The sequence below is a fragment of the Mytilus californianus genome, unplaced genomic scaffold, assembly GCF_021869535.1.
Source record: "Mytilus californianus isolate M0D057914Y unplaced genomic scaffold, xbMytCali1.0.p SCAF_9, whole genome shotgun sequence".
Taxonomy (NCBI): Eukaryota; Metazoa; Mollusca; class Bivalvia; order Mytilida; family Mytilidae; genus Mytilus; species Mytilus californianus.
The window spans coordinates 54277629-54305050 of NW_026262745.1; the positions used below are offsets into that span (position 1 = coordinate 54277629).

General features: G+C 35.2%; 1 protein-coding gene across 1 annotated transcript; it reads left to right on the plus strand.

Annotated features, from left to right (window-relative positions):
• The first annotated feature begins 1160 nt into the window (after positions 1-1160).
• LOC127714942 (low-density lipoprotein receptor-related protein 2-like) lies at positions 1161-25796 on the plus strand. The gene is made up of 11 exons (XM_052220962.1): positions 1161-1193; positions 2215-2302; positions 3406-3534; positions 5100-5228; positions 5649-5780; positions 16439-16588; positions 17844-17984; positions 21338-21478; positions 21793-21921; positions 25199-25327; positions 25699-25796. Exons 2-11 carry the CDS (start codon positions 2224-2226, stop codon positions 25716-25718), a joined length of 1179 nt encoding a protein of 392 aa, XP_052076922.1. The 5' UTR covers positions 1161-1193; positions 2215-2223; the 3' UTR covers positions 25719-25796.
• Positions 25797-27422: the final 1626 nt, after the last annotated feature.

Sequence of the window (27422 nt, forward strand, 5' to 3'; positions counted from 1 at the left end):
CACCACCAGTTGATTATTAAGAAAACGAAAATATAATTTGAAACAATTAAGCGCTTTTCTGGATTTACTTTTATCAGGAACGATCAATCAAAAACCCGCAAATTGAAAACCAAGATTGTATGAATACTTGAGGAGCTAAGATCTTGATCGACATAATAAGAAAAGCCTAGCCTAACTTATGTCAACTTTGCCTGAAGTAGATGAATGGAATAATTTTTTTCCATAACGGAGGGTTTAAGAGAGGTATGTTATACTTTTGTGTAAATCATGACAGGACCGAAGCACTGATTATATTCCAATAGACTAGTAGTGCTCCAGCAGCGGTTTCGGCCTAGTGCTATTAAATGAAAATAAACACTTAGCGTTTTTATGGATTAACTTTCACCAGGACCGCTTAAATCCAAAAAAAAAAATGATAGCCACGGATGTATAAATACTTATATATTTAATGAAGGTATATACGGTATTTGACCAGAGGGGACTCTAAAGAATAAAAAAATACACCCGAAACTATGCCTGATTTCACTGATTAACGATATTTATGTTATGAATCACAACATATTGCTGGGGGCAAGATGCACAACCTGGTATTTGAGTTTTTTCTATTCACAACAACTTGTTCTACTTAAAAATTGCAACTGGTTGTTTTTATATAACAATGTGTCCACAGTAGTGATTTTCTATGACGATACCCGAGCTAGGGTCTGGAAGGGGGAGTAATTCCTTTCTGTATTTTACCATTTTGTAGGCTATTTTCTCTATTCTTTATATTTTCGGAACCCATTATTCTCTATTCTTTTTTTTATCCATTTTTCTCTATGCCCATTATTCTCTATTATGTAGACCCTCATCCAGGCCCTCATAATGCTATCCATTTGAAATAAATGATGTCTGTTATCTTAGAAACTTTAGATAAATAGGCAAAATTTAATAATAATGAATTTTGGATATTATAAAGATAAGAAGATGTGGTATGATTGCAAATGAGACAACTCCCCACCAGGGACCAAATGACGTAGAAGTTAACAACTATAATTTACCGTGGCTTTTTTAATGGTCACAATGATGTACTTAATATTTAAATGATAGTAATTTACTTAAAGTGGTATAATCATACAACCAGGATAAAAACCGTGATATTTAATTTTAAGTAATGTCATATCTCCTATTATTTTCTGAACTATCAACTGAAGGTATGTTAAAATTTTACAAATATAAGAAAAATACACAAATTTGTGTTTGAGCTCCGAAATTAACAAAATATGTTTTTCCTATTGATAAAGATAACATTCACCATCTAAACCAATTTTAATATAGAATCTGATTTTTACCTTGATTTGTATCTTCTTGATAGATATACGAGTTTTTAACATTGATAAACGACTGTTGCCTCTAAATTTAACATTTACTACGAAAAATATCTTTTATTTTGAATTTACAAAAAAAAAAAACTTGTTCAGAAGTTTTACCTCATGATTTGACAAAAAGATCAATTAGATTTTTTGATGAAATATCATTAGATAGATCACAAAAAAAAAAAGAAATAATAATCGGAATTGTGGTCTTGTATTCGACATAAATTTCAGATTTAATCATTCATATCTGGTTTAATGCACACCAGCGATGTGACAGTACAGTAGTAATAAAATAACCTTTATCAAGATAGCAGGATATTGTCTATTATAATAATGAAAATACATGTATATAGCTATGGCTTGATAAATACATTGTCAATATTTGTCGACAAAGTTTCTTTTGCACAATGAAACTAACCAATGTTGCACAAGTGTCATCTCTACATAAGGAAATGTCTTACTAAGTCAGGAATAATAAAGTTGTTGTCCATTCGTTTGATGTGTTTGTGCTTTAGATTTTGCCATTTAATTAGGGACTTTCAGTTTTGAATTTTCCTCGCATTTCAGTATTTTTGTGATTTAACTTTTTTCTTACTCTGAGTAAAATACAAATCCTGTGTCCAAGCTTTGCTTACAAAGATATGAAAGGCTGCGATTTACTTAAAGACTGATTTTGTCAGATTATTACACACATTTAAAATTTTGAAGGTTGGTAATTTCTTGGGGGTAAAATTAAAAAAAAAATAACATAAAGTTAGTTGTATGACTCACAGCTTTTGTAACCAAAATCTCAGCTTCAATGCACAAAAACTCATAGAAACATGACGAGTTTACCGACTATTCTGTCTTTTGATTTCAGGTTGCAAACATGATACTGAAATTCAAATCTTACGCATTCTTTGTTATACTGAACAGTTGCATTTTGAGAAGCATAGTGGACGCTACAGGTTAGTATGGGTTGTAAGAATCTTAAGGATGTAGTCAGATGAAATTTTAAAAATCTGGAATTTAAAATTGATAATATAAATCAGAAGAACATTAGTTGAGGAACAAAATAGGCTAAAAATATTGATAGGTTATGGAACTCCTTTTCGATATTTTTGATTTTTAAAATATTGCAGGAAAAAGCTGACGTGGACTTTTACCTTATATCTAGCATTGGCATTATTTGGGTCTGAATCGTAGGAAAAGAAAAGTGGGTGATATGGGGCCAAATATTTTACCCTGTATTAAAGGACAACACTCAAGCAGTCCGAACTTCTGACAAAAATTCCTAAACCCGACATGACTACATCCTTAACATCGTTCACAGAGGGGGTAGACACCTCCCGCCCCACCTCCCGCCCCTATCTCCCACCACCCACTTTTAGAATCTTTTTTTCTCTCCCACCTATTTGTTGTTTCCCACCTTCCGTCCCCCGTCCTCCCGCCCCACCTGCCCCTCCCCCACCTCCCACCTCCCTCAAAAGCTGCCCACCCCTCCTTACAGTTTCAGTTAACTTTATGAATACAACCAAGCAAAACATTTCACTTCAAAACGTAACCTCTTTCTTTTTAACTGCAGTCAAATACATTTTGGGGATATCATTAATGTAGGCCATAAACTGAAAGCTAATATACACATCATACATGCATATACGCGCAGAGCTATATTTGGCCAAATTAATAAAATAAAATTCTTAATTCCGAAGTATTGTCAACTATGAAGTAAACAGTCCATTGAAAAGTAATCTGATTCACATTAACGGTTCACCAGGTCTTGTATCTTTCTGTTTATTTGTGTGAAGCAAACTTTTGAAAGTAATTTTGCATCAATTTCTTTCCCAAAGACGTTTGAACCCAGAATTTTACAATAAAGCATGAAGACTTATGTTTTACGTAGTGAATTTTTTTCCGTCTTTCGAAGCAGCAGTTTACCTGGAAAGGAATGAAAATATAAAACAATCCAAACATTTCAAAAGAGAAAATGTGTAACCGTTAAATTGGTTTTTTAAAACAAAAACGTAAAGAAAAATTATTTTATTCATTTGTTTTTGTCATTTATATATAGACAGACGTTGTCCGGATAATTATATCCGTTGTAGAGACGGGATTCGATGTTTCCCTCTTGTAGCATTATGTGATAATACGACAGCGCTCTGTAAAGATGGTAGTGACAAGGATCCTGAGTTCTGCAGAGGTAGTTATAAAGAGAATAAGGCAATAACGGTCTATTAAACTTTTGATTTGTTCTACTATTGTCTTAATAAGCATCAACGTTTCTCTGCTCATAATTGTTAAGAAAGCAAGACTTGGCGAGTGTTTTATAATTTTCGGAAATCAACGTAGGGAAGGGAGAAAAATGCAAATAAAAAGTATACATTTAAACTAGGGATGTCAACTCGGTGAAGATTTACTAATCGAGTACTCGTTGAATTTACCGAGCGATACTCGAGTATTCGCTCGGAAAAACATCTACAAAATGGAAATACAAAATTATACCCATTTCACGTATTGTGGGACGTTGTCTTATGGACGTAAAACCCTCAACATTATTACCCAGGACTAGATAATAGTCCCAGGAATTTTATACCATAATTAATAGCTCAATTACTACATATCCTAATTATGTAAACTGGCAATGATCTAATCCATTAATTAATAAAACTCTATAGAAAAATGATTACTCAAACAATCGTAAAAAAACATATTTAATGATCACCAAAGGGGTGATGATTAGAACTTACTGATGTCTTTAACCCGAGGGCAGACACAGGGTGCAACGAATTTGTTCTTATTTAGAAATACATGTATTATCTTGTCAGTTTTTTATGTGACGAGTCAATTTCTCAGCTTTGTTACACAACTAACAGTCCTGCTCATGAAAATATTTGATCTGACGGTAAACAGGTGGTAGAATGACTAAGACACGATAAGCTAAAAGTGTAAGCCTTGCAAAGGTGCTTTTGTTCATAGCCTACCTATGTTTGGAGGAATTTTAAATGATAATTTAAAAAACGCAAACATTCGAAACGTATTTTAATTTTGATTAATTTTGATTAATATTTGATTTCCCAGGAGGCGCTCTTAATAAAAATTGTATTTCTTTAAGAAGGCAACAACATTCTATCAGGAAACCGATTAGTCGAGTATCATTTTGGTATTCGATACACGGTACTACCGAGCGATACTCGAGTACTCGAGTACTCGTTGGCATCCCTAATTTAAACATCTGGAGTGGAACAGATAAAGTTTACACAATAGCCAAAAAGTAAATATCAATTGAGCAAGTGTCCTATGGTCAATTACCTCTCACACTGTAGATTATAATTACAGAATAAAATCCTGACAACACATACCATTATTAGTATTTGTAAATACATTTTGAAGAAAACCAGCACGTTCTGGCTTGGGAAATGTCGGACAGGTTGCGTTTACAAACAGTGCACCAAATGTAAATTATAACAAAAAATAAATATACTTGAACTCGATTGACTTTCTTCAAATCGGACTATAGTAGTAATTATTACATCTAAGAGAGGTATTATGGATTACGGATATCCCGGATGACAACACACGCTCTTAAATTAGAAATAAATTTTCGAGAAATGCCTGGTTGACTGTACGACACTAACAAATATCTATTTCTTCAATTATGCCGCTTTTCTTCCTGATATGATCTGTCGTCAAATTTTACGATGTTGTTTGGCAGTAAAGGAACAATATTCGGTCATATTACATATTTACTTTGATTCTACACTACAGTGCAAAGTTGTCCTTCCACTCATGCTAAATGTAGAGATGGACTCCAATGTTTCCCATTACGAGATCTGTGTGATGGGGATACAACTTACTGTCTTGATCAAAGTGACGAAGATCCCAACTTTTGTAGAGGTAAGGGCTGAACTTCTATATACTATTATTTGATAGGTTTGTATATGTAAGATGGAAAATATAACCCGATAAGATAAATACGCAAATGTGCTTTGGTTGCCATTTTACACCGGGCTACTGATATTGAAGAGGGATGCGTATTTTTAAAATGATTACTGTTAAAATTGAATATATATTTTTATATGACCATTTGTGTAGGGGTTAGAAAGCTGATCCATATGTAGAATATTTGCATTCTAATATTGTTATCAATCGTTGTCATGGTTGTTTCTATTATGGTTTTTGTTTTCTATTTCTTTTTTTGTATGTATTGTTGTTCTTATAATTTCAGTACATGTATCGCAATAAGCATTGTTTGCTAAATTATTATGTACCTTTGGCAATTGATTTTAGAGAATAGAATATCCATCTGTTTAATAGATCAAAACTGTGAACCTGGTTACAGTAAGTGTAGGGATGGTATACACTGTTATATGTCTCAATGGATCTGTGATCGTGCTGGAACATATAATTGTCCAGACCACAGTGACGAAGACCCAGAATTCTGTAAACGTGAGTAAATATTTTGGTACACGTTAGACTTTCATTGAAACTTTCTCTCGAATATAGATCAAACAAATGCATTGATAGTGATATTGAAATTAGTCAGTATTTTTATATTTTAGAAAATAACCAAAATATATGTTTATTTTTATAATATTTAATTTTCTATTTACCATGAGAAATTTAGCAAGGCTGTCTAATATATATTTATAATATGTGTACAATAGCGTCAAAATAAAAGTACTACAAAGACAAAACGATATGTTCATACTTAGATCTTGGTTTACTTAGATGTTTCTATTCGTCAATAGTAACATACCAGGATACATATAACATGTCACTGATTTTGTGGTTCACGTATCTCATGGGATAAAATATGCTAGAGCTACAGCTCTCATAATGGTGATTTTACTGACAGAATTATACCCTGAAATCAGTTTAAGCGAGTAAAAAAAGGACGACTGAAATTATCACTTCATAAGATCTACGGTCGCCGTGATCGTATGACGTCATGCGATTCCATCTTAATTAAGCCTTATTTTTGTCTGTAAAGCCGTTAAATGGTATTTTACCGGCATTACAATTTAAGACAAACATATCAAGGTAAATAACAAAACCCAAGGGATTTCCTTGAAATAAAAACCGGATGCATGGACAGACTAAGCGTCTCTTGCTTATAATGCATCACTTACCATGCGAATCAACACTCAATCAGACTACGGGACGTTTAACTCCCTTAACTACATACATCCGCCTTGTGCTGAGCCTGACTCAGCTAGTATAACCATGTGATTGAATCGCAATCTCGGCAAATTATAAAAATAACAACTTGTGTGTTAAGATTGTAGATTATAATTCCACCAGAAGGGATACAGGAGTTTTTACAGAGTGTGTATTGTTTGGTAAACTGAAAGAAATAAAAATACAATATTTTACAATATATACGAAAGAAATATATGAACGTTCAATGCAATATTAATATCAAGTCAAAAACGAAAGTAGAATTTGCAGTTCAATTCAAAGAAATAAACAATTACAGTTCGTATTTGTTGAATAAATGCGTAATTCAAGTTAACGGAATTAACGGAATAAATATTTAACAGTTTACAGTCGAATTGAAACGTACTTGACGGTGATTTGTCACAATATCCACAGGAGCAATTTTGTCGTGGCATCCATTTGTAATTGAAAGGCGAGGAAGAGAAAGTAAACGGTAGTGAACATCTGGATCATTTCCGGAAAATAGGAATGTCTGAAAATACAATCCAATAAACGTTATAATAAATATAATTACGAACGTGATACAGCATACTCCCCGTCTGATGTCTAACTGATATCACTATTTCAAATATATAATCACACTTGAATATCTCACTATATAAATCCATAGTAGCACTATTAACATAAAATTATTTACAGTCGTTCTCTATGAGAAGAATCTTGTCCACGATTGGTCGTGTGTAGATGGTGGCTTTTCCATTTACGATTATTCGTACTTCTGCTTTCCGGACATGTTCGTCTGAACTTTTGAATGAGTTAACTATAACTCCAATGGGCCATTGAGTACGGCAAAGGTTTTTGTCCTTTAGAAGAATGACGTCTCCTTCGATGAGATCACGGCGATCTTCGGTCCATTTTCGTCGTTGTTGCAGTAACGGCAGGTACTCTTTCCTCCAACGGGACCAGAAAACACTGGCCAGCGCCTGTATTCGTCTCCATTCGGCAAGACATAGATCTAGTTTATCGAATTCTCCAAGATGATCTGAAGTGAAAATGTAGTCGGTTTTCTGTGTCAATAACATAGCCGGAGTTAATATTAACGGATTTCACTGGATCTGTTGATACCGGTACCAGAGGTCTAGAGTTTACTATTGCTGAAACTTCTGCCATAAGTGTGTTGAGCACGTCATGCGTCAGGCTTCTTCCGGCTGCATTTAGAAGCATAGAATCAAGAATTCTCCTGGTGATACCAATCATTCTCTCCTAGGCTCCACCCATGTGGGACGAATGCGTCGGATTGAAGATCCAAGTTGTACCAGAATTGCACAGAAATTTCTTGAAGGGTCCATCTTCAACGTTGATTGAGTCAATCTTTAAATCGTCGATTGCGCCAATAAAGTTTGTTCCACGGTCAGATCGGAAAATCTTAACTTGGCCTCTTATAGCGGCGAATCTCCTGACGGCGTTTATGAAGGCTGAAGAACTCATTTCCTCGATTAGTTCGATGTGAATAGTTCTTGTCACTAAGCATGTGAATAAAATTGCCCAACGTTTTGAGTTGGCGTATCCACCACGTGTTTTACGTGAAACAATCGTCTAGGGTCCAAAGGTGTCTATGCCGACGTTAGTAAACGGAGGTGACGGTTCAAGACGGTCCTCTGGAAAATCAGACATGATTTGATACTCGGTTTTTCCTCTGAGTTTACGGCATGTCACACATTTGTGAATAATAGAAGAGATCAAGCGTTTTGCTCCGACGATCTAGAATCCTGCGGATCGAATCGCTCCATCTGTGAAATGGCGACCTTGATGTTTTGTCTTGTCATGGTAGTGTCGGACTAATAATGTCGATATATGATGGCGTCCAGGGACGATCAATGGTTTCTTTTCACGGAGGTTTAAGTCAGATTGTGCAATACGGCCTCCTACTCGTAATAGTCCTCGTTCGTCCAAAAACGGATTGAGGTTAACTATCGGGCTCCGCTTATGAATTTGTTCCTGACGTTTAATGCAATCTATTTCATCTCCGTAAACTTCATGTTGAGCAGATATTAAGATGAAATTTTCGGCATTCGAAAAACCTTCCAGAGAAGTCACTGATGCTGCCTGTTTTGACACGTGTAAACGAGAGAAACGTTCCAAAAAGGCTATCGCTCGCACAAGTGATGTCCAGTTGGAGAATCGGTTGAATCTATCAGTTCCGATACCTTTATGCTCAGATGTGGCAAATGTTTTTGCAAAATTAACAGTTGCACGGATTTCTCCATCTTCCTCTGGATCTATTAGCTGATATATGTCCTCATAATTATTCTGTTCTGAGGAAAGAAGTTGCTTGGTCCCAATAACCATTCACTGCCATGAATTTCGTGGGCTGGGACGGACCTAGTTCCCGAATCTGCGGGTTTATGGTTGGTTGGTGCATAATTCCATTGACTTGGAGAGCTAAATTTACGTATTTTCTCTACTCTATTGGCGACGTAGATAAAGAACCTTCTTGTCTCGTTACTGATGTAACCTAAGACCACTTTACTGTCTGTGTAGAATTTCACGGTGTCTATATGTAAATCTAAATTATCCACGATGGTTTGTGTGATCTCAACTGCTAATACAGCAGCAGAGTGTTCAAGTCGTGGAATAGTATGACCACTTGTAGGTGCAACTTTAGCTTTCCCAAAAATGAACCCTGTGTTTGGTTCACCAGTACTGTCGGTCGTGCGTAGATAAGCGACAGCTGCTATGGCTTTTTCTGACGCATCAGAGAAGACATGTAGCTCCTTTGAGGCGGTGTTGCTGAGATACGGCACGTAGGTACGTGGAATACGCAATGTTCGATAGCAACTAGAGTATCTCTCCAAGATTTCCACTCAGCTGCTGTCTCATCAGAGAGAGGTTGGTCCCAATCGATGGTTTCTGATACTATTTTCCTTAATAGGAGTTTCCCTTGTAAAATCACCGGAGCCAAAAATCCAAGAGGATCGTAGAGACTGTTTATCGTTGATAAAATTCCTCTCCGCGTGATCGGTTTGTTTTCTGATGATAATTGAAATAAGAAGTTGTCAGTGTTTACGTCCCAGCTGAGCCCAAGACTACGTACGTTGTAGGGGTTTGCTGTCGGATTCTAAGTCTAGATCCTTTAGATTTGAGGCCAAATCACTGGCATGAAACGCAGACATAACTTCCGCACAATTAGAGGCGAACTTGTGAAGCCTTAAGTTTCCAAATTTTGCTAATGCTTGCTGTGTGTCCTTCATGAGTTTAATAGCTTCCTCCTTTGTAGGACATGACGTAAGACCGTCGTCGACATAGAAATCTCTTGTAACAAAGCTAGTCACGTGACTGCCAAACTCTTGTTCTGATGCCTGAGCTGCTTTTCTGAGACCAAGCGTAGCAACGGCAGGTGACGGACTATTTCCGAAAACATGAACTCTCATGCGGTATTCGACAAGGTTCTCTTGTAGGTCGTTGTCTTTATGCCATAAAAATCTCAGATAATTTCGAATTCGGTGGTCTTTTCTGACTACACAACAGTGAAACATGTGTTGGACGTCTGCAGTTATTGCGACCATTTTTTCCTGAAACGCAGCAATACTCCTAAGAGATCATTGGTCAAGTCGGGACCTGTTAGCAGGACGCTGTTAAGCGAGACTCCGTTACATTTTGCGGAAGAATCAAACACACCCCTAATCTGATCGGGTTTCTTTGGGAGATAGACACCAAACAATGGTAAATACCAGCACTCTTCATGTTCGTCTAACGGTGGAGCGAGTTCTGTATGATTATTGTCTAGGATCTTACTCATAAATGTGAGAAAGTGTTCCCGCTTTACTTGGTTTCTATTCAGACTGGCGTCTAGCATATTAGCACGATGAAGAGCTTGTGGTCTGTTGCCTGGTAATGGCTGTCTTGGCACTCGGAACGGTAACGGTGCTACCCAACTTCCTTCCGAGTCCCTCACAAATTCGTTGTCCATCTGCTTCATGAACATTTTGTCTTCATATGACATTCCAGGCTTATCATCGTCCCTTGTTTTTTTCAGGATCTGTGTAATTTTCCATGATGTAAAACTTGCTTGTGCATGGTTGAAAAGTTGACGGTTGTCCTGTAGGTAAAATGTTGGTTATTTTGACGTTTAATTCATAGGACACGTGCTGCTTGTTAATGCAAGTCTCTCCTATCACTACCCAACCCAGTTTCAATTGTTGTTCATATGGAGTTCTGGGTGGTCCTATGCGCTGGTCAAGGACGTGGTGTGCCTCTATAAGGTCTCTGCCAATTAAGAGAAGAATTTGGCAATTTTCCCCTATCGGTGGAATGCTACCTCTAATTTCTTTTAAATGAGGGTGATGCATTGTGACTTCAGGAGTAGGTATTTCGTCCCTATTATTGGGAATATGATCACATTCTATCAGTACCGGCAGGTCAAATTTGTCATTTCCATTTATTGATTCCATGACAAAACCTCTTCCTCTTTTCCCGGAAGTGACTACTCTGCCGGAGCATGTTGATAAGGTATAATTCTCCGGTTTGTCTTTTACGTCGAAAAGATTGAAGAATTCGGGCGATGCTAGTGACCGGTTGCTTTGATCATCAATGATGGCGTACATTCGGATAACTTTTTCCTGGTTATTCTTGTGATAAACATTCACAGGTAGTATTTAAGCACAAGATTTCCCGCTATATATATCCTTGCAATCTCAGTACAGGTAGAATTTACCGAGGTTCAGCCGATTCTGTAGGCTCCCCGCCATAGGCTTGCTTGGGCGAGCTAGACTGAGAACTTACAGGTTGCTGTGGTCTAGTAATGTGAAGTGCGGTAGTGTGTTGTTTACTTCCACATTCTTTACAACTTATGCGTGCATTACATTCCCGGCTTCTGTGTGTGGTGGAATCGCAACACTTATAACAGACATTGTTTTGTTTCAAAAGTCCTTTGCGTTCCTCTATTGACCTTGCTCGGAACGCTCGACATTCATTTAAGGAATGCTTGGTATTGTGCAGAATACAAAGACCTTGTATGCTGGCGTCTCTAGATTGCTGCTCAACCGCTGTTTTATGAGCACCAACTTTAGTCTTGGGGTGAGACGTGAACCTTGGCGCAGCACCTTTTGTATTTGGTGTGGCTTTTGACCCACAGATGAACCCAGGATCATTCTTTGTTTTGCTAATTTCCCTGATGAAGGCAGAGAATTCTGTGAAAGGTGGAAAGGCAACTTCATATTTAGACTTGTATCTTGTAGCCCTTGTTATCCACTTTTCTTGGAGTCCGTATGGTAATTTTTCAACAATAGGATTTATCCCGGACGAAGAGTCAAAATATGCTAGCAAACATCCCAGCTTGGGATTTTCTTTGTGATACTCTTTTTCTGATAGAATATCGGACAAGTCGTAAAGGCGTGCGCTATCTTTGTTCGTCAAGGTAGGGAAGTTGACGAGTTTACTTGTGAGAGAGGCCTCCAACATTTCTGGAGCACCATATCGCTCATCCAGTCTCTGCCATAACCTTTGAATGCCTTTTGTAGGATTATTTGCGTTCGACGCTCTTATGCTGATGGCAAGTTTAGCGAACTCTGGACCGAGCCACTTGATCAGAAGATCAATCTGCTCAGAGTCAGAAACTTGTAACTCGTCGGTCAAGTTCTTAAAGCTGGCTTTCCATGTATGGAAGGATTCTGCCCGGTCATAAAAGCTTGTTAACCGGGAGAATAGTAGGTCCTTGCGTAGAAGAAATCTAGTTATCTCTGATGTAGGATTAATTGGTTGCAGGTATGTAGCAGGGATCTCTTCTTTAACACCTTGTTTCTGGTGTTCAGCAGGGATCTCCTCTGAAAGGCATAGTTTTTGTATGCCGGTTACTATTCCCAGATCAGGGATTAAGGTAACTTCCGGTGATTTAGTATCGGAAGGCAAGACAGCAGATGTCTGTGACGGCAAGTTCAGTGCCACAGATGGCACGAACGCTGGTGATTCATGACTCAGCTCAATCTTAACAGGAATTTGTTTTATCTTTTGGGGTCCTGTTACTTCCTGTACAGCAGATGGTACAGGATGTTTATTGACGAAATCTTGCACACGCTGGAGCGGGTCTTCTGTTTCGTCAGGGAGATCGCTATATGCTTGGCTACCATCGTATTCCAGGATACGAGCCTCGGCTTCTGCGGCTGCAGCTTCTCTTCGTGCATCGAGAAGGTTTAACTTGGCTTTCAGCTCGGATTTTTCACGGCTTACACGTGCGGCCTCCTGTTGCATTTGAGCCTTCCTGCGTATGGCCTCTTGTTCTAGTTGCACTTTTCTGTGTATTGCCTCTTGTTCCATTTCAGCCTTTGTACGCGCGGCTTCTTGTTCCATACGTGTGGCTTCCTGTTCAATTATAGCCTTTTTACGTGCGGCTTCTTGCTCCATTTCAGCCTTTTTGCGTGCAGCTTCTTGCTCCATTTCAGCCTTTTTGCGTGCTGCTTTCTGTTCCATTTCAGTTTGTCTGAACAGGGCTTGTTCCTCTAACATTGCCTCCTGTTGTAGGATAAGTGCATGTTGTTCGACAAAGGATATTTTTTGATTTAGCGGCCTCTGCTTTGGCACGCTTCCTCCGTGCTAGGCTTGACATGTCAGACTCGTTAGAGCTGCCGCTATGCGAGGTTTTCTTACTCTTTGAGGTCTTTGTTTTAGTAGATTTAGCCTTGGTCAGGGCGATGCGATGTTCGTGCCATGTTTCTATTGCCAGGTCCACTTTGTACAGTCGAATATCCAACGTTAGATTACATGCGTCTATGTCCTTTAGACTGTCCAATGTTCTGGTCCTTTTCAGAAAGTTCAGGTATTCATCTGTGAGCCTACGATAGTTAGTACAGGCTTTTACAAGTTTGTCCTGTGCTGTTAAGAGTTGCTGGAGCTCGTTAGGTGGCATGGTGACTTCCAATAACTGGGATTCTATATCAGACCAGAGGGTCTCTAGTTCCTGACAGAACTTGTCACGTTTTTCTGTGAATGCTCCCTGGCCTTTTTCCGTGAGGTCACGTACTCGCCTAGTCTCGGGATTTTCCTCTACATTCGACGGATTGTCCACAGGCTGTCCGGCATCTATTTTCAGCTCCGTGTCTGTTTGGAGTTTTGTTTCTTGACGCTCGGGGTCATCTTGGCGTCTGCGTGATCAGAATCCATGTTTCCTAATCAACTAACGGATAGTAAGATTAAAATAGACTGTTGCAAACGTTGGCAGTTTGCTGCCTGGTACACACAAGCTGTGTTGCGTAATGTTGTTGTAACAGTTGTAACGATACTACGTTGCAGTTCCTTGTCTGGATATGTGTAGACAGGTTGTCGTCAATTTACTATGCTGAGCCTGACTCAGCTAGTATAACCATGTGATTGAATCGCAATCTCGGCAAATTATAAAAATAACAACTTGTGTGTGAAGATTGTAGATTATAATTCCACCAGAAGGGATACAGGAGTTTTTACAGAGTCTGTATTGTTTGGTAAACTGAAAGAAATAAAAATACAATATTTTACAATATATACGAAAGAAATATATGAACGTTCAATGCAATATTAGTATCAAGTCAAAAACGAAAGTAGAATTTGCAGTTCAATTCAAAGAAATAAACAATTACAGTTCGTATTTGTTGAATAAATGTGTAATTCAAGTTAACGGAATTAACGGAATAAATATTTAACAGTTTATAGTCGAATTGAAACGTACTTGACGGTGATTTGTCACAATATCCACAGGAGCAATTTTGTCGTGGCATCCATTTGTAATTGAAAGGCGAGGAAGAGAAAGTAAACGGTAGTGAACATACGGATAAGTCCAGATTCATTTCCAGAAAATAGGAATGTCTGAAAATACAATCCAATAAACGTTATAATAAATATAATTACGAACGTGATACAGCATACGCCCTGTATCTGTGATTAAGTGCTTTCTCCGAGTGAGAGAGGTCGGCTCAAACAAAAGACTTTAAGAAATTTGCATTTTATGCTTTTCCACTAAGTAGGCATCATTTACGAGTAGTAAGAGCATTGGTCGACTCGAAATCAGAATAATATGTCTAGTGAGTAGGATGACATGTGTACCTCCGGATTGTTACATTGTGAACTAGCACTTAAACATTACGCTCAGCGCGTCTATTTAATATAATTCAGGCTACAGTGGTTTATTGATGTTCAGATCTCGTAAACTAATTAGAAAGACACAAATCAAGGTAAAAAACAGAAACTGAGGAAATCACACGAACTCCAAAAAGAGCGCAGCCTATTACGTCGACAGAATAAGCGTCAACTGTTATGCATGGATCACAGCCATACGAATTAAAAATTCAATATCGGGAATAGAAAACAATCGGTAGAATTACAAATCAGACGGCTATTCTAGCATATTTTAACCTAAGATGTTTATGCCGATGTATGAACCAGACATCTATATATTAAAAATTCATTCTCTCATGTGAAACATATAAAAAAAAAGTTATATTACCACATCATGAATAATTCAGTGAAAGGGTACACTCATTATAAAACCTTCAGAGTTTAGAAATTAGAGTTCTTGTTTAATTCTTCAAAAGATAAGCTCTGAACTAGATGACGGTTATTCAAGAGAAACGTGTTTTAAGTTAAAGCGACAGTAGTTTACCGATGAATCTCGTGAATTGATATGGATGAGCACAGTAAGAACGAACATAATACTATTTGTATTTTACTAATATTAGGTTTGTGTGTTTCTGTTGGATTGTATGTCTAGTAGAGCTAACACTCTTGTATTTGAATGACATAAATGGTACATTTGTTTATATTTTTCAAATTCGTCAATAGTAATTGTCCAAAAACTAACTCAGACCACAATTAGATAGTTATATATAATAATGAATGATCTATTATGGTCCTTTTTGGTTTTTATGTTCAAAAACGTTTTATTTCCCAATTTTTTTGTCAAGAGAGCACTTGATGCTGGTTATTGAAAGAAGGTTTAATTGCAGAATGATGTATCTATCCTGTCGAGCGGAGCGAGTCGAAATACATTTTAGACGATTTTATGTTAAAAAATCATATAAATCGTAAAAAAATTAGATTGTTGTACGACAAAAAAAAAAAACCAAACAAACAAAAAACGGGGAGGGGGAGCGGGGAGCGGAAGGGATGGGTTACGGATGGGTAACTAACCCCAACTTTAGATATACGCGATATGTGCATGATAATCATATAAAATGAAAGAAGTTTTATAAAGGAGACGGTCCGGTAAGGGCTAGTTTTGGCCTATTATTAAGTACATCTAATGAAAGATTTTTGACATTTTTTAAACACTTAAGTGTCTACCTCAGTCGATTCAATTAGTTTATGTAAAAGATTTGGACTGATTTGGTCATAAAAGGCGCTCAAATTCAAGCTTTATTATGAAAAATCTATCAAATATGCCATAAAACGTCACGCTTCAGATGGTTTTTGTCTAAAATGAAAGTGGTTGCATTCGTGTTTAGTCTCAACCTTAATATCTGCTATGCAATATCATAAAATACAAAATATATTTAAATATTAAGACTGAACAAAAATGCGGCCACTTCCATTTTGGACAAAAACCGTCTGAAAATTAGAACAAATGCTAAAATTGTGGAGATTTCAGTAATATTGCATGAATTTATGATACTATTACCTGATGCATGCGCATTGTATTGTCCAAAACAGCCCATATTTATGGAACAGAAGCTTTAAGCGTTCGTTATGAAGGTAAATTAACAAAAGCACGTTGGATGCATAGAAAGGAGTAGGCCCGATAAGACACCATTTGTGACCCCAAAATATAGCATTTTTACCAATTTGTTAAAATGTAAACTTTTAGCTATTTATTGGAAAGACGAATATGTGTTTTATTAAAAACTTATTTAGAATGTCAAATCTGTCCGAGTGTAAAATAAAATAATAAAAAAGTAATGTATTAGTATTTGAAAAATTAATTACAGAACAAAGTTGTCCTGAATTTGATGCCTGGGATGACTGGAATGGTTGGAGGAAATGTCGAGACGGAAAGCAATGTTTCAACGTACATGGCTTATGTGATGGTATCGCTTATTGTAATGATTTTAGTGACGAGGACCCAGAGTTTTGTAAAAGTAGGTATTAAAGTTTACCTGTGTACGTTACTTTATTTAACGCCAATTTGTCCTAGGTTAAAATTGTCTTTATGACATTGAAACATCTTTTTTATTTATATTGTGTCAAAGATCAAACTTATTCGTTCAGTGTATATTTGCTTGTTTTTGTGTATTGTTTTTGATCGAGTTAAGCCATTTCAATTTATATTTTATTGTGTGTCTAATTATGTTGTAATCTTTAACCCCTGTTTCAGGTGAGGGTGAAAGTTGACGCCTGTTAAAACGTTTAAATCCGCTGCATTTTTATGCACCTTTCCTAAGTCAGGAGCCTGTTGTTCAGTGATTGTCGTTTGTTGGTGTGGTTCATAAGTGTTTCTCGTTACTCGTTTTTTTATATAGATTAAACCGTTGGTTTTCCTGTTTGAATTGTTTTACACTATTCTTTTAGGGGCCCTTTATAGCTTGCTGTTCGGTGTGAGCCAAGGCTCCTTGTTGACGGCTGTACTTTGACCTATAATTGTTTACTTTTTATTACACATTGTGACTTGGAGGGATAGTTGTCTCATTGGCACTAATACCACATCTTCTTATTTATATCATATGAAACAATTTCCTTACTTAATTCCTCTTGCCTTTACTGCGAAGTTCATGAAGTATTTTTGCCGCTGCTGTTTAAGACATCTTCCAAAATACCAAACTCAAAAACTCATTAAAAACGCGGATGAGTTCAAGAATTTGAAAATCCTGAAATGAGGGATTATTTTTTTGGAGAGTGACTTGTGAAAACATCCTTTATAAATTCTTGTCAGTTGTCTAGCGTATATCAATTTTTATCAGAAACTCATCCAAATTTGAACAACGGTTTTCCGTCATTAAATCCTCTTATGAGTTCAATAAGCAAATACTATTGGAAAAGGGAAATTCGGAATTTATGCTTTAACACTATTAACTCTGATCTCTTGAATATGACCGTTATCAGGCTCCCCTTTATATGAGAAGGCAGGGTATATGTGGTTTCCTCTCTAAAAAAAAGTATGAACAAAAATACCGCACTCCAAGGTAAATTGACAAAAAGGGAATCCCACAAAGCAAAACCAAGCTAGAAGGTTTTTTTTTTATAATATCAAGATCCAAGTGTCTTTTTGTGTCTTTTGACAGCATTAATGTTTAGTAAGTGATTTTTTTTTTTCATTCCTGGAAAAATTGATATACACAGGTTAAATCAGTACACATTTACCTGTCTCATTACTAACATTTATTACTTTGATAACAGACCAGACATGTGCTGAAGGCTATATAAAATGTCGTGATGGTAATGAATGTTTTCCTTTGTGGGGTCTTTGCGATGGTGGAGATGGAAGCACCATGTTTAATTGTGACGATTGGAGTGATGAGGATCCAAAATTCTGTAGAGGTATGTGTTATCCGTCTCATTTTTTTACTAAATTATCTTTGTTTTAATTGACGAGTATGGAACTGTGATGAAATGCACTTTAAGTAACGTGATTACAACGACAAGTCTTATTTCGTAGTCGTCTAAAAAGCGATATCGCCTTTACTTTACGTATCAGACTTATAGACATACATATAATGCATTTTTCTCTAATTCTATGGAAATTTATCCCTTTCCGAACCCATTGTATAAAAAAATTAATCAACGTGTGGTTGCCAGTGATCTCAGAAGATGATTGGATGAGTTTAAGGGTCATAACCTTTCTCAGCTCACTGGATGCATCAAAATATGCTAACAGGTGTTAATGAAATTGACAACTTTATGGAAAGTGGAAGGCACTCGAAGGGGATTTTAGTTTAGCAAAAAAGGAAAATTTATTTTTTAATCATTAGAGAAACAGATTCTTACATAGTTACTCGTGGATTATCGGATTTATCCAATCTCGATAGTTAAATTATAAATTTTAAAGTCCTCGCCGAGGCTCGGACTTTAAAATTGATAATTTAACTATCTCGATTGGATAAATCCGATAATCCACTGGTATCAATGTAAGAATCTATATGTAACGATCATTGAAACTTGTTTTACAATCGACTTACCGTTTATAGAGAATGATCTACAGGTAAACCGAAGATATGTTATCCACCAGAATCGACGTACATCTTTTGGGATATAAAACACGTTTACAACCAAGAAAACGAAACTTAATGCGAATTGGCCAATTCGAATCGATCGATTCGAATTAAAAAAGAAGAGTATGGGAACGCGATTAGCGAATTCTATTCGCACTCGATTCGAGTTCAATTCGAATTAAATGTACGTGTGAACGAGCCATTACTACTAATCACGCACACATACTGTAACAACGATAGTGTTGACAATTAAACGTAAAAAGGTCTACGCTGTTGACTTGTAGGAAAAAGGGACAACTATTGTATACACAAGCAGGCGTCACATGAGTATAGCATTTTGTTAAGGATGTTCGCTGCTCTTGTTTGTTAAAATTTTTTGTGGGATTTTCGGAATCCGCTGGTTTTATCAATGTGGTGCCATTAAACATTTTGCACAATACTCCTCCTTTTCTTTTCATAATATTAAAACGTTTAGTTACAAAGCTATTTTATCCTTATAAAATCCTTGTTTTATTTTTTTAAAGTTTTTTGAAAGAAAAACTTTACAAACGTTAAATGTATGGCAAATATACAGAAATTCATTTCCCGTCAAATGTTCAATGTTCAAAACTTAGCTTAATTAAGGACACGAACCTTTCATTTTTTTCTGCTCTTTTAGTTCTGTTATTTATATACTATCAATTTATAACATTTTTTTTTTAAAAAGCTTGTTATTTTGAAACAGAGTAGCGAACATCTTTAACTTGGACTTCTCTGGTTTCGTTGGAAGGGTATCTGACAATTTTGAATACAATCCCGATCGTTGATATACGCAAATTTGTTGCATCAATTATCGACCGTTTGGACAGTTTCTTACATGTTTTGCACTGAGATTTCCCTTTCGACACTATGCGCGAACAAAATCTACCACATTGATTAATCTTTTGATATGTTATCGTTAAAATTAAGCGGATTTAATTAACACTGGATGTTAGAATAAAAAAAGCAACTTATTTTTAGCAGTTTAAAGGGATATGGAATGTCGTATCATTTATTCGCTATCTATCAGACCGTGGGGTCATCCGAGTTTACAGTATGCCAGTACTTTAAACATTTTTTGCCCCCTTACAAATGCATTAAAATATGCCTGAGAGTTAGTTATGTCGCTTCTCTGGATACCTGTATTAGGTGATCACCAATTTCTTGCAATATGAGAAAAAATACATATAGTAGGAACATGTCACTGTCGCCAGTTTATTCTGATATATGCAAACAAATTTACCAGTGTATTACAGATTATTTGGAACATTAATTTTCTTTACCGACAATGGCATATAAATGATTTTTGCTTTAGAAATACGTAATTTTGCAAGAATCAATATTTAGTGGTTGGTTTAAAGCGGGGCGTTAAATTGGTTTTCTATTTGAATTGTTTCACGATTGTCATGCCGGGCTCTTTGATAAATTGTAGCTTACTATACTATATGGGTATGCGATAACAAATAGATGTTCATGTCCTCCTTCTATCTCACATCTCAATATATCTATACCGAGACCTGATTTACCAGACTCGAGTTGTCAGTCACTTTTCTCAGCCAATCAAGATACCAGCAACTTTTTTTTTCAGCAGCCATTTTTTATGATATTTTTAACCCCCTCCCCCCCCCCCCCCTTTTCCTAAAAAAACTGTATACGACTCAGACGTTCCGAAAATCTCGAAATCTTAGTTAAATATAATAGCAACTCCTTTGACAGCGCTATTCGACATTTTCACGTCTTGTCGTGAGTCTCAAAAGACGACAAGTCGTTTAAAATACTATGTGTGTAATAAAAAATGGTACAATTGAAAATCGTTTTTTCCATTCTTTTCCTCGTTTTCCTTAAGATTATGAGGTACAGAAACAATGAATGAAAGAATACAAAATAAGATAATCCAAGTACAACTATCATTGTTAATAATTGATTTAAGCACGTTGTGATGAATTGTGTTATATACTAGTATACATTTTCATTGATCTGAATAAGAAAGATGCATTGAATGATACTACTACATACAGGCTTTCCATACACTCGGAATCAAGTATTTTAGTTCATATCATTTTTGATATCTATTTCTCTATACATCAAAACATTTCCGTATACAGGTTATTTGATAAAATTGAGAATGGATATGGGGAATATGTCAAAGAGACAACAACCCGACCAAAGAGCAGAAAATCAGCCGAAGGCCACCTATGGGTCTTCAACAAAGTGAGAAAATTCCGCAACCGGGGGCGGGCTTCAGCTGGCCCCTAAATGAAAATATGTGCTAGTTCAGTGAAAATGGGTCTGTTTTTTTTTATTTTGAAAAAGTATTTTTAAATCCTAAGTGGACTACCAGGGTACTTTTTACGGCATACGACATTACCAATTAAATAATCTAAAATTGAAATTTTTCTATGTCAAATATGCCAGTACAAATAATTGACATGTAACTAAAACTGTGGTGTCCAGACGGCCCCGGATCCCAGGAAAATATTCAAGTGGCGAATAACCTAGGTCAACACCTTCGAAATGAGCTAGTTCTGGTTCAGAACTTTGCCGTAGTGGCTAGCTGAGGCGTACCGAATATGTGGTTGATATGAAGAATACATTAAGGGGCAAGTTAAGTTAAGTTGCAATATATGTCTTTCTATATTTTTTTTATGTATATTTCTTATTCAGTACATGAGTGTGACAAAGACTATGTGAAATGTCGAGACGGTATCCAGTGTATAAAACGCAATCGTCTGTGTGACGGATCTAACTGGTATCCTAGAATTGACTGTGCTGACAACAGCGATGAGGATCCCGAGTTTTGCAAATGTAATTTAAATTCGATTTTACTTTATGAATTAAAAACACATAAACTGAAGTAAAGAATTATAATGCTACAACTGCTAAATAATTTACAATTGTTTTAACTGAATATTATTATTATTTTTTTAATTCTTTGGATTTTCAATCTTGATATATTCGCTTTTCAAAAGAAAAAATGATCAAACGACAGACTTATGAAGAATATAATTACAATCTTGATAATATTAATGCAACTTTAAGAAAACCTAAAACTCTAAACGTCGTACTCAGGAAAAATATTGAATAAACTATTGTCATAATTGAAATACGTTTTATTACAGTACATGAATGTGCTTCGGGGCACTCTAAATGTAGGGATGGTATCCATTGTTTCCCCGATACGGCCCTTTGTGATGAACTGGGCCGCTATTGTCCAGATGATAGCGATGATAGTGAAGACTTTTGTAAAGGTTAGAGTTTTGTTCATTGGTCTAAATAGTTTGATTTAAAAAATAATACAATTGTCGAAAAAAAAAAACAGAAAAAATAAAAGGGACGACAAACACTTGTCGAAAATATCAAAGGGACTACAAAAACCTATGGCCAAAATGAAAAATAACGAGAAAAAAAATCAAAGTCTTCAACACAGTGCACAGAAAACAAAAAACTGAGCAACGCAAACGCTGTCAAAAAAACGAAAGTGATTTAACAGCGATATAATTAAAACGAGTTATTTTCATTATAACATATACTCTGATGTTTCAAAAGTCGGTACACATTATTACTTTTTTGTAAAGGCTCCGAAAGGTGTTTCATAGTTTAGCTCTCATTGCGTCATTGATATATATATAAAATACTGTGGTAGTAACATATATGAGTTAAAACATGGAAGTGAATACAATGCTTCTATGGTCAAAAGAAGGCCTAAAAACTCTGAATCAAATGTTGGAAGATAAATGTAAATCTAATCTGAACCATGAGAACATTCTGACGAAAATTGCGTTCTAGTCATGCAGTGATTCGTACAGGATTGCAATGCTATGTTGTTATTTATCGTTACTAAATATCGTTAAAATAACCAACTCTCCTACACAGGATTACAATACTATGTCATTACTTATCATTATTACATATCGTTAAAATAACCAATACTCTAACACAGGATAACAATAACAATAACAATACTATTTTGTTACCTATCATTATCACATATCGTTATCCTGAATAACCAAGTGTCTTACACAGGATAACAATACTATTTTGTTACTTATCATTATTACATATCGTTAAAATAACCAACTCTCTTACACAGGATTACTATACCATATAATTACTTATCATTATTACATAATTGCAATGCTATGCTATACAATTACTGCCTTTTGATGAGGTAAATATACAGTTTTATTGACTTTTGAAAAACTGATATTCACTGAGGCCGACGGCCGAAGTGAATATCAGTTTTTCAAAAGTCAGTTAAACCACATATTTACCGAAACAAAAGACAGTAATTGTTTTATTCCATATTCCGAGAGAAAATAATGTATTTAATGACAAATATTTACCCAAACCAATTGTACATCAAACATTTTACCATAACGTTACATGTAAAAGCGCGTGACGTTTAGCGCGGTGAATAACACTTTCCTCCAGGTGAATATGCTTTTTTATTTAAAATCTAATTCATATAGAGAAACCTACTAAAATAATACTAATATGGAATAATGTTAAATATCGTTACTACATATCGTTAAAATAACCAACTCTCCGACACAGGATTACAATACTATGTCATTACTTTATCATTATTACATATCGTTAAAATAACCAACTCTCTTACACAGGATTACTATACCATGTAATTACTTATCATTATTACATAATTGCAATGCTATGTTATACAATTACTGCCTTTTGATGAGGTAAATATACAGTTTTATTGACTTTTGAAAAACTGATATTCACTGAGGCCGACGGCCGAAGTGAATATCAGTTTTTCAAAAGTCAATTAAACCACATATTTACCGAAACAAAAGACAGTAATTGTTTTATTCCATATTCCAAGAGAAAATAATGTATTTAATGACAAATATTTACCCAAACCCATTGTACATCAAACATTTTACCATAACGTTACATGTAAAAGCTCGTGACGTTTAGCGCGGTGAATAACACTTTCCTCCAGGTGAATATGCTTTTTTATTTAAAATCTAATTCATATAGAGAAACCTACTAAAATAATACTAATATGGAATAATGTTAATTATCGTTACTACATATCGTTAAAATAACCAACTCTCCTACACAGGATTACAATACTATGTCATTACTTTATCATTATTACATATCGTTAAAATAACCAACACTCTTACACAGGATAACAATACCATGTAATTACTTATCATTATTACATATCGTTAAAATAACCAACACTCTTACACAGGATAACAATACCATGTCATTACATATTATTACATATCGTTAAAATAACCAACACTCTTACACAGCATAACAATAACAATACTATTTTGTTACCTATCATTTTCACATATCATTATCTTTAATAACCAAATGTCTTACACAGGATAACAATACTATTTTGTTACTTATCGTTATTACATATCGTTAGAATAACCAACTCTTTTACACATGATTACAAGACTATGTTGTTACTTATCTTTATTACATATCGTTAAAATAAACAACACTCTTACACAGGATTACAATAACAAAACTATTTTGTTACTTATCGTTATTACATATCGTTAAAGTCACCAACTCTCTTACACAGGATTACAATACTATATTGTAACTTATCTTTATTACATATCGTTAGAATAACCAACACTCTTACACAAGATTACAATAACAATACTGTTTTGTAATTTGTCGTTATTACATATCGTTAAAAATAACCAACTATCCTACACAGGATAACAATACTATGTTGTTACTTATCATTTCATATCGTTAAAATAACCAACTCTCCTACACACTATTAGAATACAATGTTGTTACTTATCTTTATTTCATATCGGTAAAATAATCAAGTTTCTTAAACAGGATTACTATACCATGTCATTACTTATCAATATTACATATCGTTAGCATATCAAACTCTCTTACACAGGATTACAACACATTGTTGTTACTTATCGTTATTACATATCGTTTGAATAACCAACTCTCTTACACAAGGTTACAATACTATATTGTGACTTATCATTATTACATATGATCTTTAAAATAACCAACTCTCTTGCACAAGATTACAATACTATGTTGTTTCTTATCGTTATTCAATATCGTTAAAATAATCAACTATCTTACACAGGATAACAATTCCATGTTATTACTTATCTTTATTACATATCGTTAAAGTAACAAACTCTCTTAACCAGGATTACAATACTATGTTGATACTTATCGTTATTACATATCGTTTAAATTTACTAACTCATTTATACAAACTCAAAATTTCAGTAGTATGAATAACAAAACTTACATTTCTAGAACCTCATTGTATTCTTGCATTGATATAAAATCAAGAAACCCCTACAGAATTTAATTTTGGGAATTAATCATTGGCACAATTCAGAGGCCACAATTCTAGTAATTGTAAGAATAATTATTGATATTCTCTTGAAATATTTGACCTTCAGAGTGATTTTTAATGTTTATGTAGCCTTTTTCTTTTTATGTCTTTTTTTTTAAAGATCTTTAATCTAAATAGTTCTTATTTCGTAGAGAAATATTGTGCACCCGGTTACACTAAATGTAGAGATGGTATTCATTGTTTTCCTTACGCATCTTTGTGTGATGGACAAGAAGTTTATTGTGCAGATGGCAGTGATGAAGATGATGATTTTTGCAAAGGTAAGTCAACAAGCATTTATATATTCACCGTAAGATAATTACTAGAGTAAAAATAATCATTTCTATTTAGTAACAGAATCGTTTCCCTTAAATCATATTTAGTATGGGGAAAATGTAAACAAACTAACTGGTTAACATGCAATAATAAAAGCACAACTGAACTTAAATAGATACTAGCACTTACGTCTACAAATATATAATGTTCTTCTGAATGATTGCTGCTAACTTTGCTTCCATTAGCAAATATTTGAAAAAGAAAAAGCCGTAAATGACATTTATTTAACATTACAAGATCTGCTAATGGGATTAAGTTAAACGAGTTCAAGGTGGTATGAAATTTTATGAATCTCCATTTATATCATTTATTTCAGCTGCTTGGTTCCAAGAGTAAAAACGTCAGGAGAACTTGTAGTAAAGTACAAGGCTAAGGCAAGGTCTTTTCGTACAAATAAAAATAGTCACTTGTCAATTATGATTATAACTTAATCGTTGAAACAAAAAGTATACACCGAGTTTTATCTAGAATTATATTGGCAAAACTATGAATGGTACTATTCCAAATGGAAGATTAAATGATCAAGTATGTGGATTCATAATAATGAATAAGTGCATAATGTGTGTTTATTAGTTTAAACGGTCTTTGAACAATCTTTAATTAACTGAGAGTACTCTTAGGTTGGATTTTTGTTTTTTGTTTGTTGTTTTTGTGCTTTGTACTTTGAATTTTTTGACATACTAAGGATTTTCTACCCCAGGAAAAGATTACCTTAGCTGTATTTGGCAAAACTTTTAGGAATCTAGGTCTTCAATGCTCTTCAACTTTGTACTTTATTTGGCCTTTTTAACTTTTTTGATTCGAGCTTCACTAGTGAGTCTTTTGTAGACAAAACGCGCGTCTTGCGTAAAAAATTTCAATCCTGGTATCTATGATGAGTTTATGTAGTACCGAGCTGATGGGTCGAGTCATTTCTTACTGATGTTACTATTTGTTCTTATGTTGTCATCCTAGGTTAGAAGGAGGGTCAGTAAATGAGTTCGCTCAATACAAATAGGTATAACCCCGCTACATACTGTATTTACAGTATGTGCATGTTTCAAGTCTTTAATCCAGTGGTTGTCGTTGGTTATTGTCTCCAATAACTATTCTTGAGGCCCCTCATGGGGGTGTCCAAGTAATCACATAATCACAAATGTTTTGCCAATATAATCACATAATCATTAATTATTTTTTTAAACAAGATAATCAAATAATCATAAATACAGTCCTAGATTATCAAATAATCAAATAATCATGAAATATTTGGTTTGGTAATCAAATAATCACTATAAAAACGGCCAAGTAATCACATATTCAAAAACTCCATGAGGAGGTTCATTCTTCGTTCTTTAGTTCAGTAAAAATCAGTCCGTTCGTTTTCTCTTTAGTATTGATTGACATTTTTTCATCACGGGGCCTTTCATACGATAAAAAAAAATGTAAAAAACACTTTATAAATTTCTTACGTCCGAAGCGCTTTTCTGGATTTACCTTCATCAAAAACGCTCAACGGGATATTTGACAGCCAAGAATGTATGAGAACCGAAACAGTTGAAGATCTATATGATCAAGAAGGACCTAAATAAGGAGTTTGATCATTGTTGAAAGATTTACCGTAACCTGTAGTAGTTCAAAAACTATTCCTTTGGTCATTTGTGTAGATGTATTTCATTGGCAATCATTTTCTTATTTTTATACAAAGAAATAATAGTCATGAAAAATATTCTCTTAAGTGAGAATGTGAACATATGATCAACCAGAGCTTATGAAAAAACTCATCACAGATACCTAGCTTATAACTTACTATGTCATCACAGATACCAATCTTATAACTTAATATGTCATCACAGATACCAAGCTTATAACTTGTAAGATTGAGAATTGAAATATGGAATATGTCAAAGAGACAACAACACGGCCAAAGAGCAGACAACAGCCGAAGGCCACCAATGGGTCTTCAACGCAGAGAGAAAAGCCCGCACCCGGAGGTTGTCCTCAGCTGGCCCCTAAATAAAAATGTGTACTAGTTCAGTGAAAATGGACGTCCCACAAAACTCC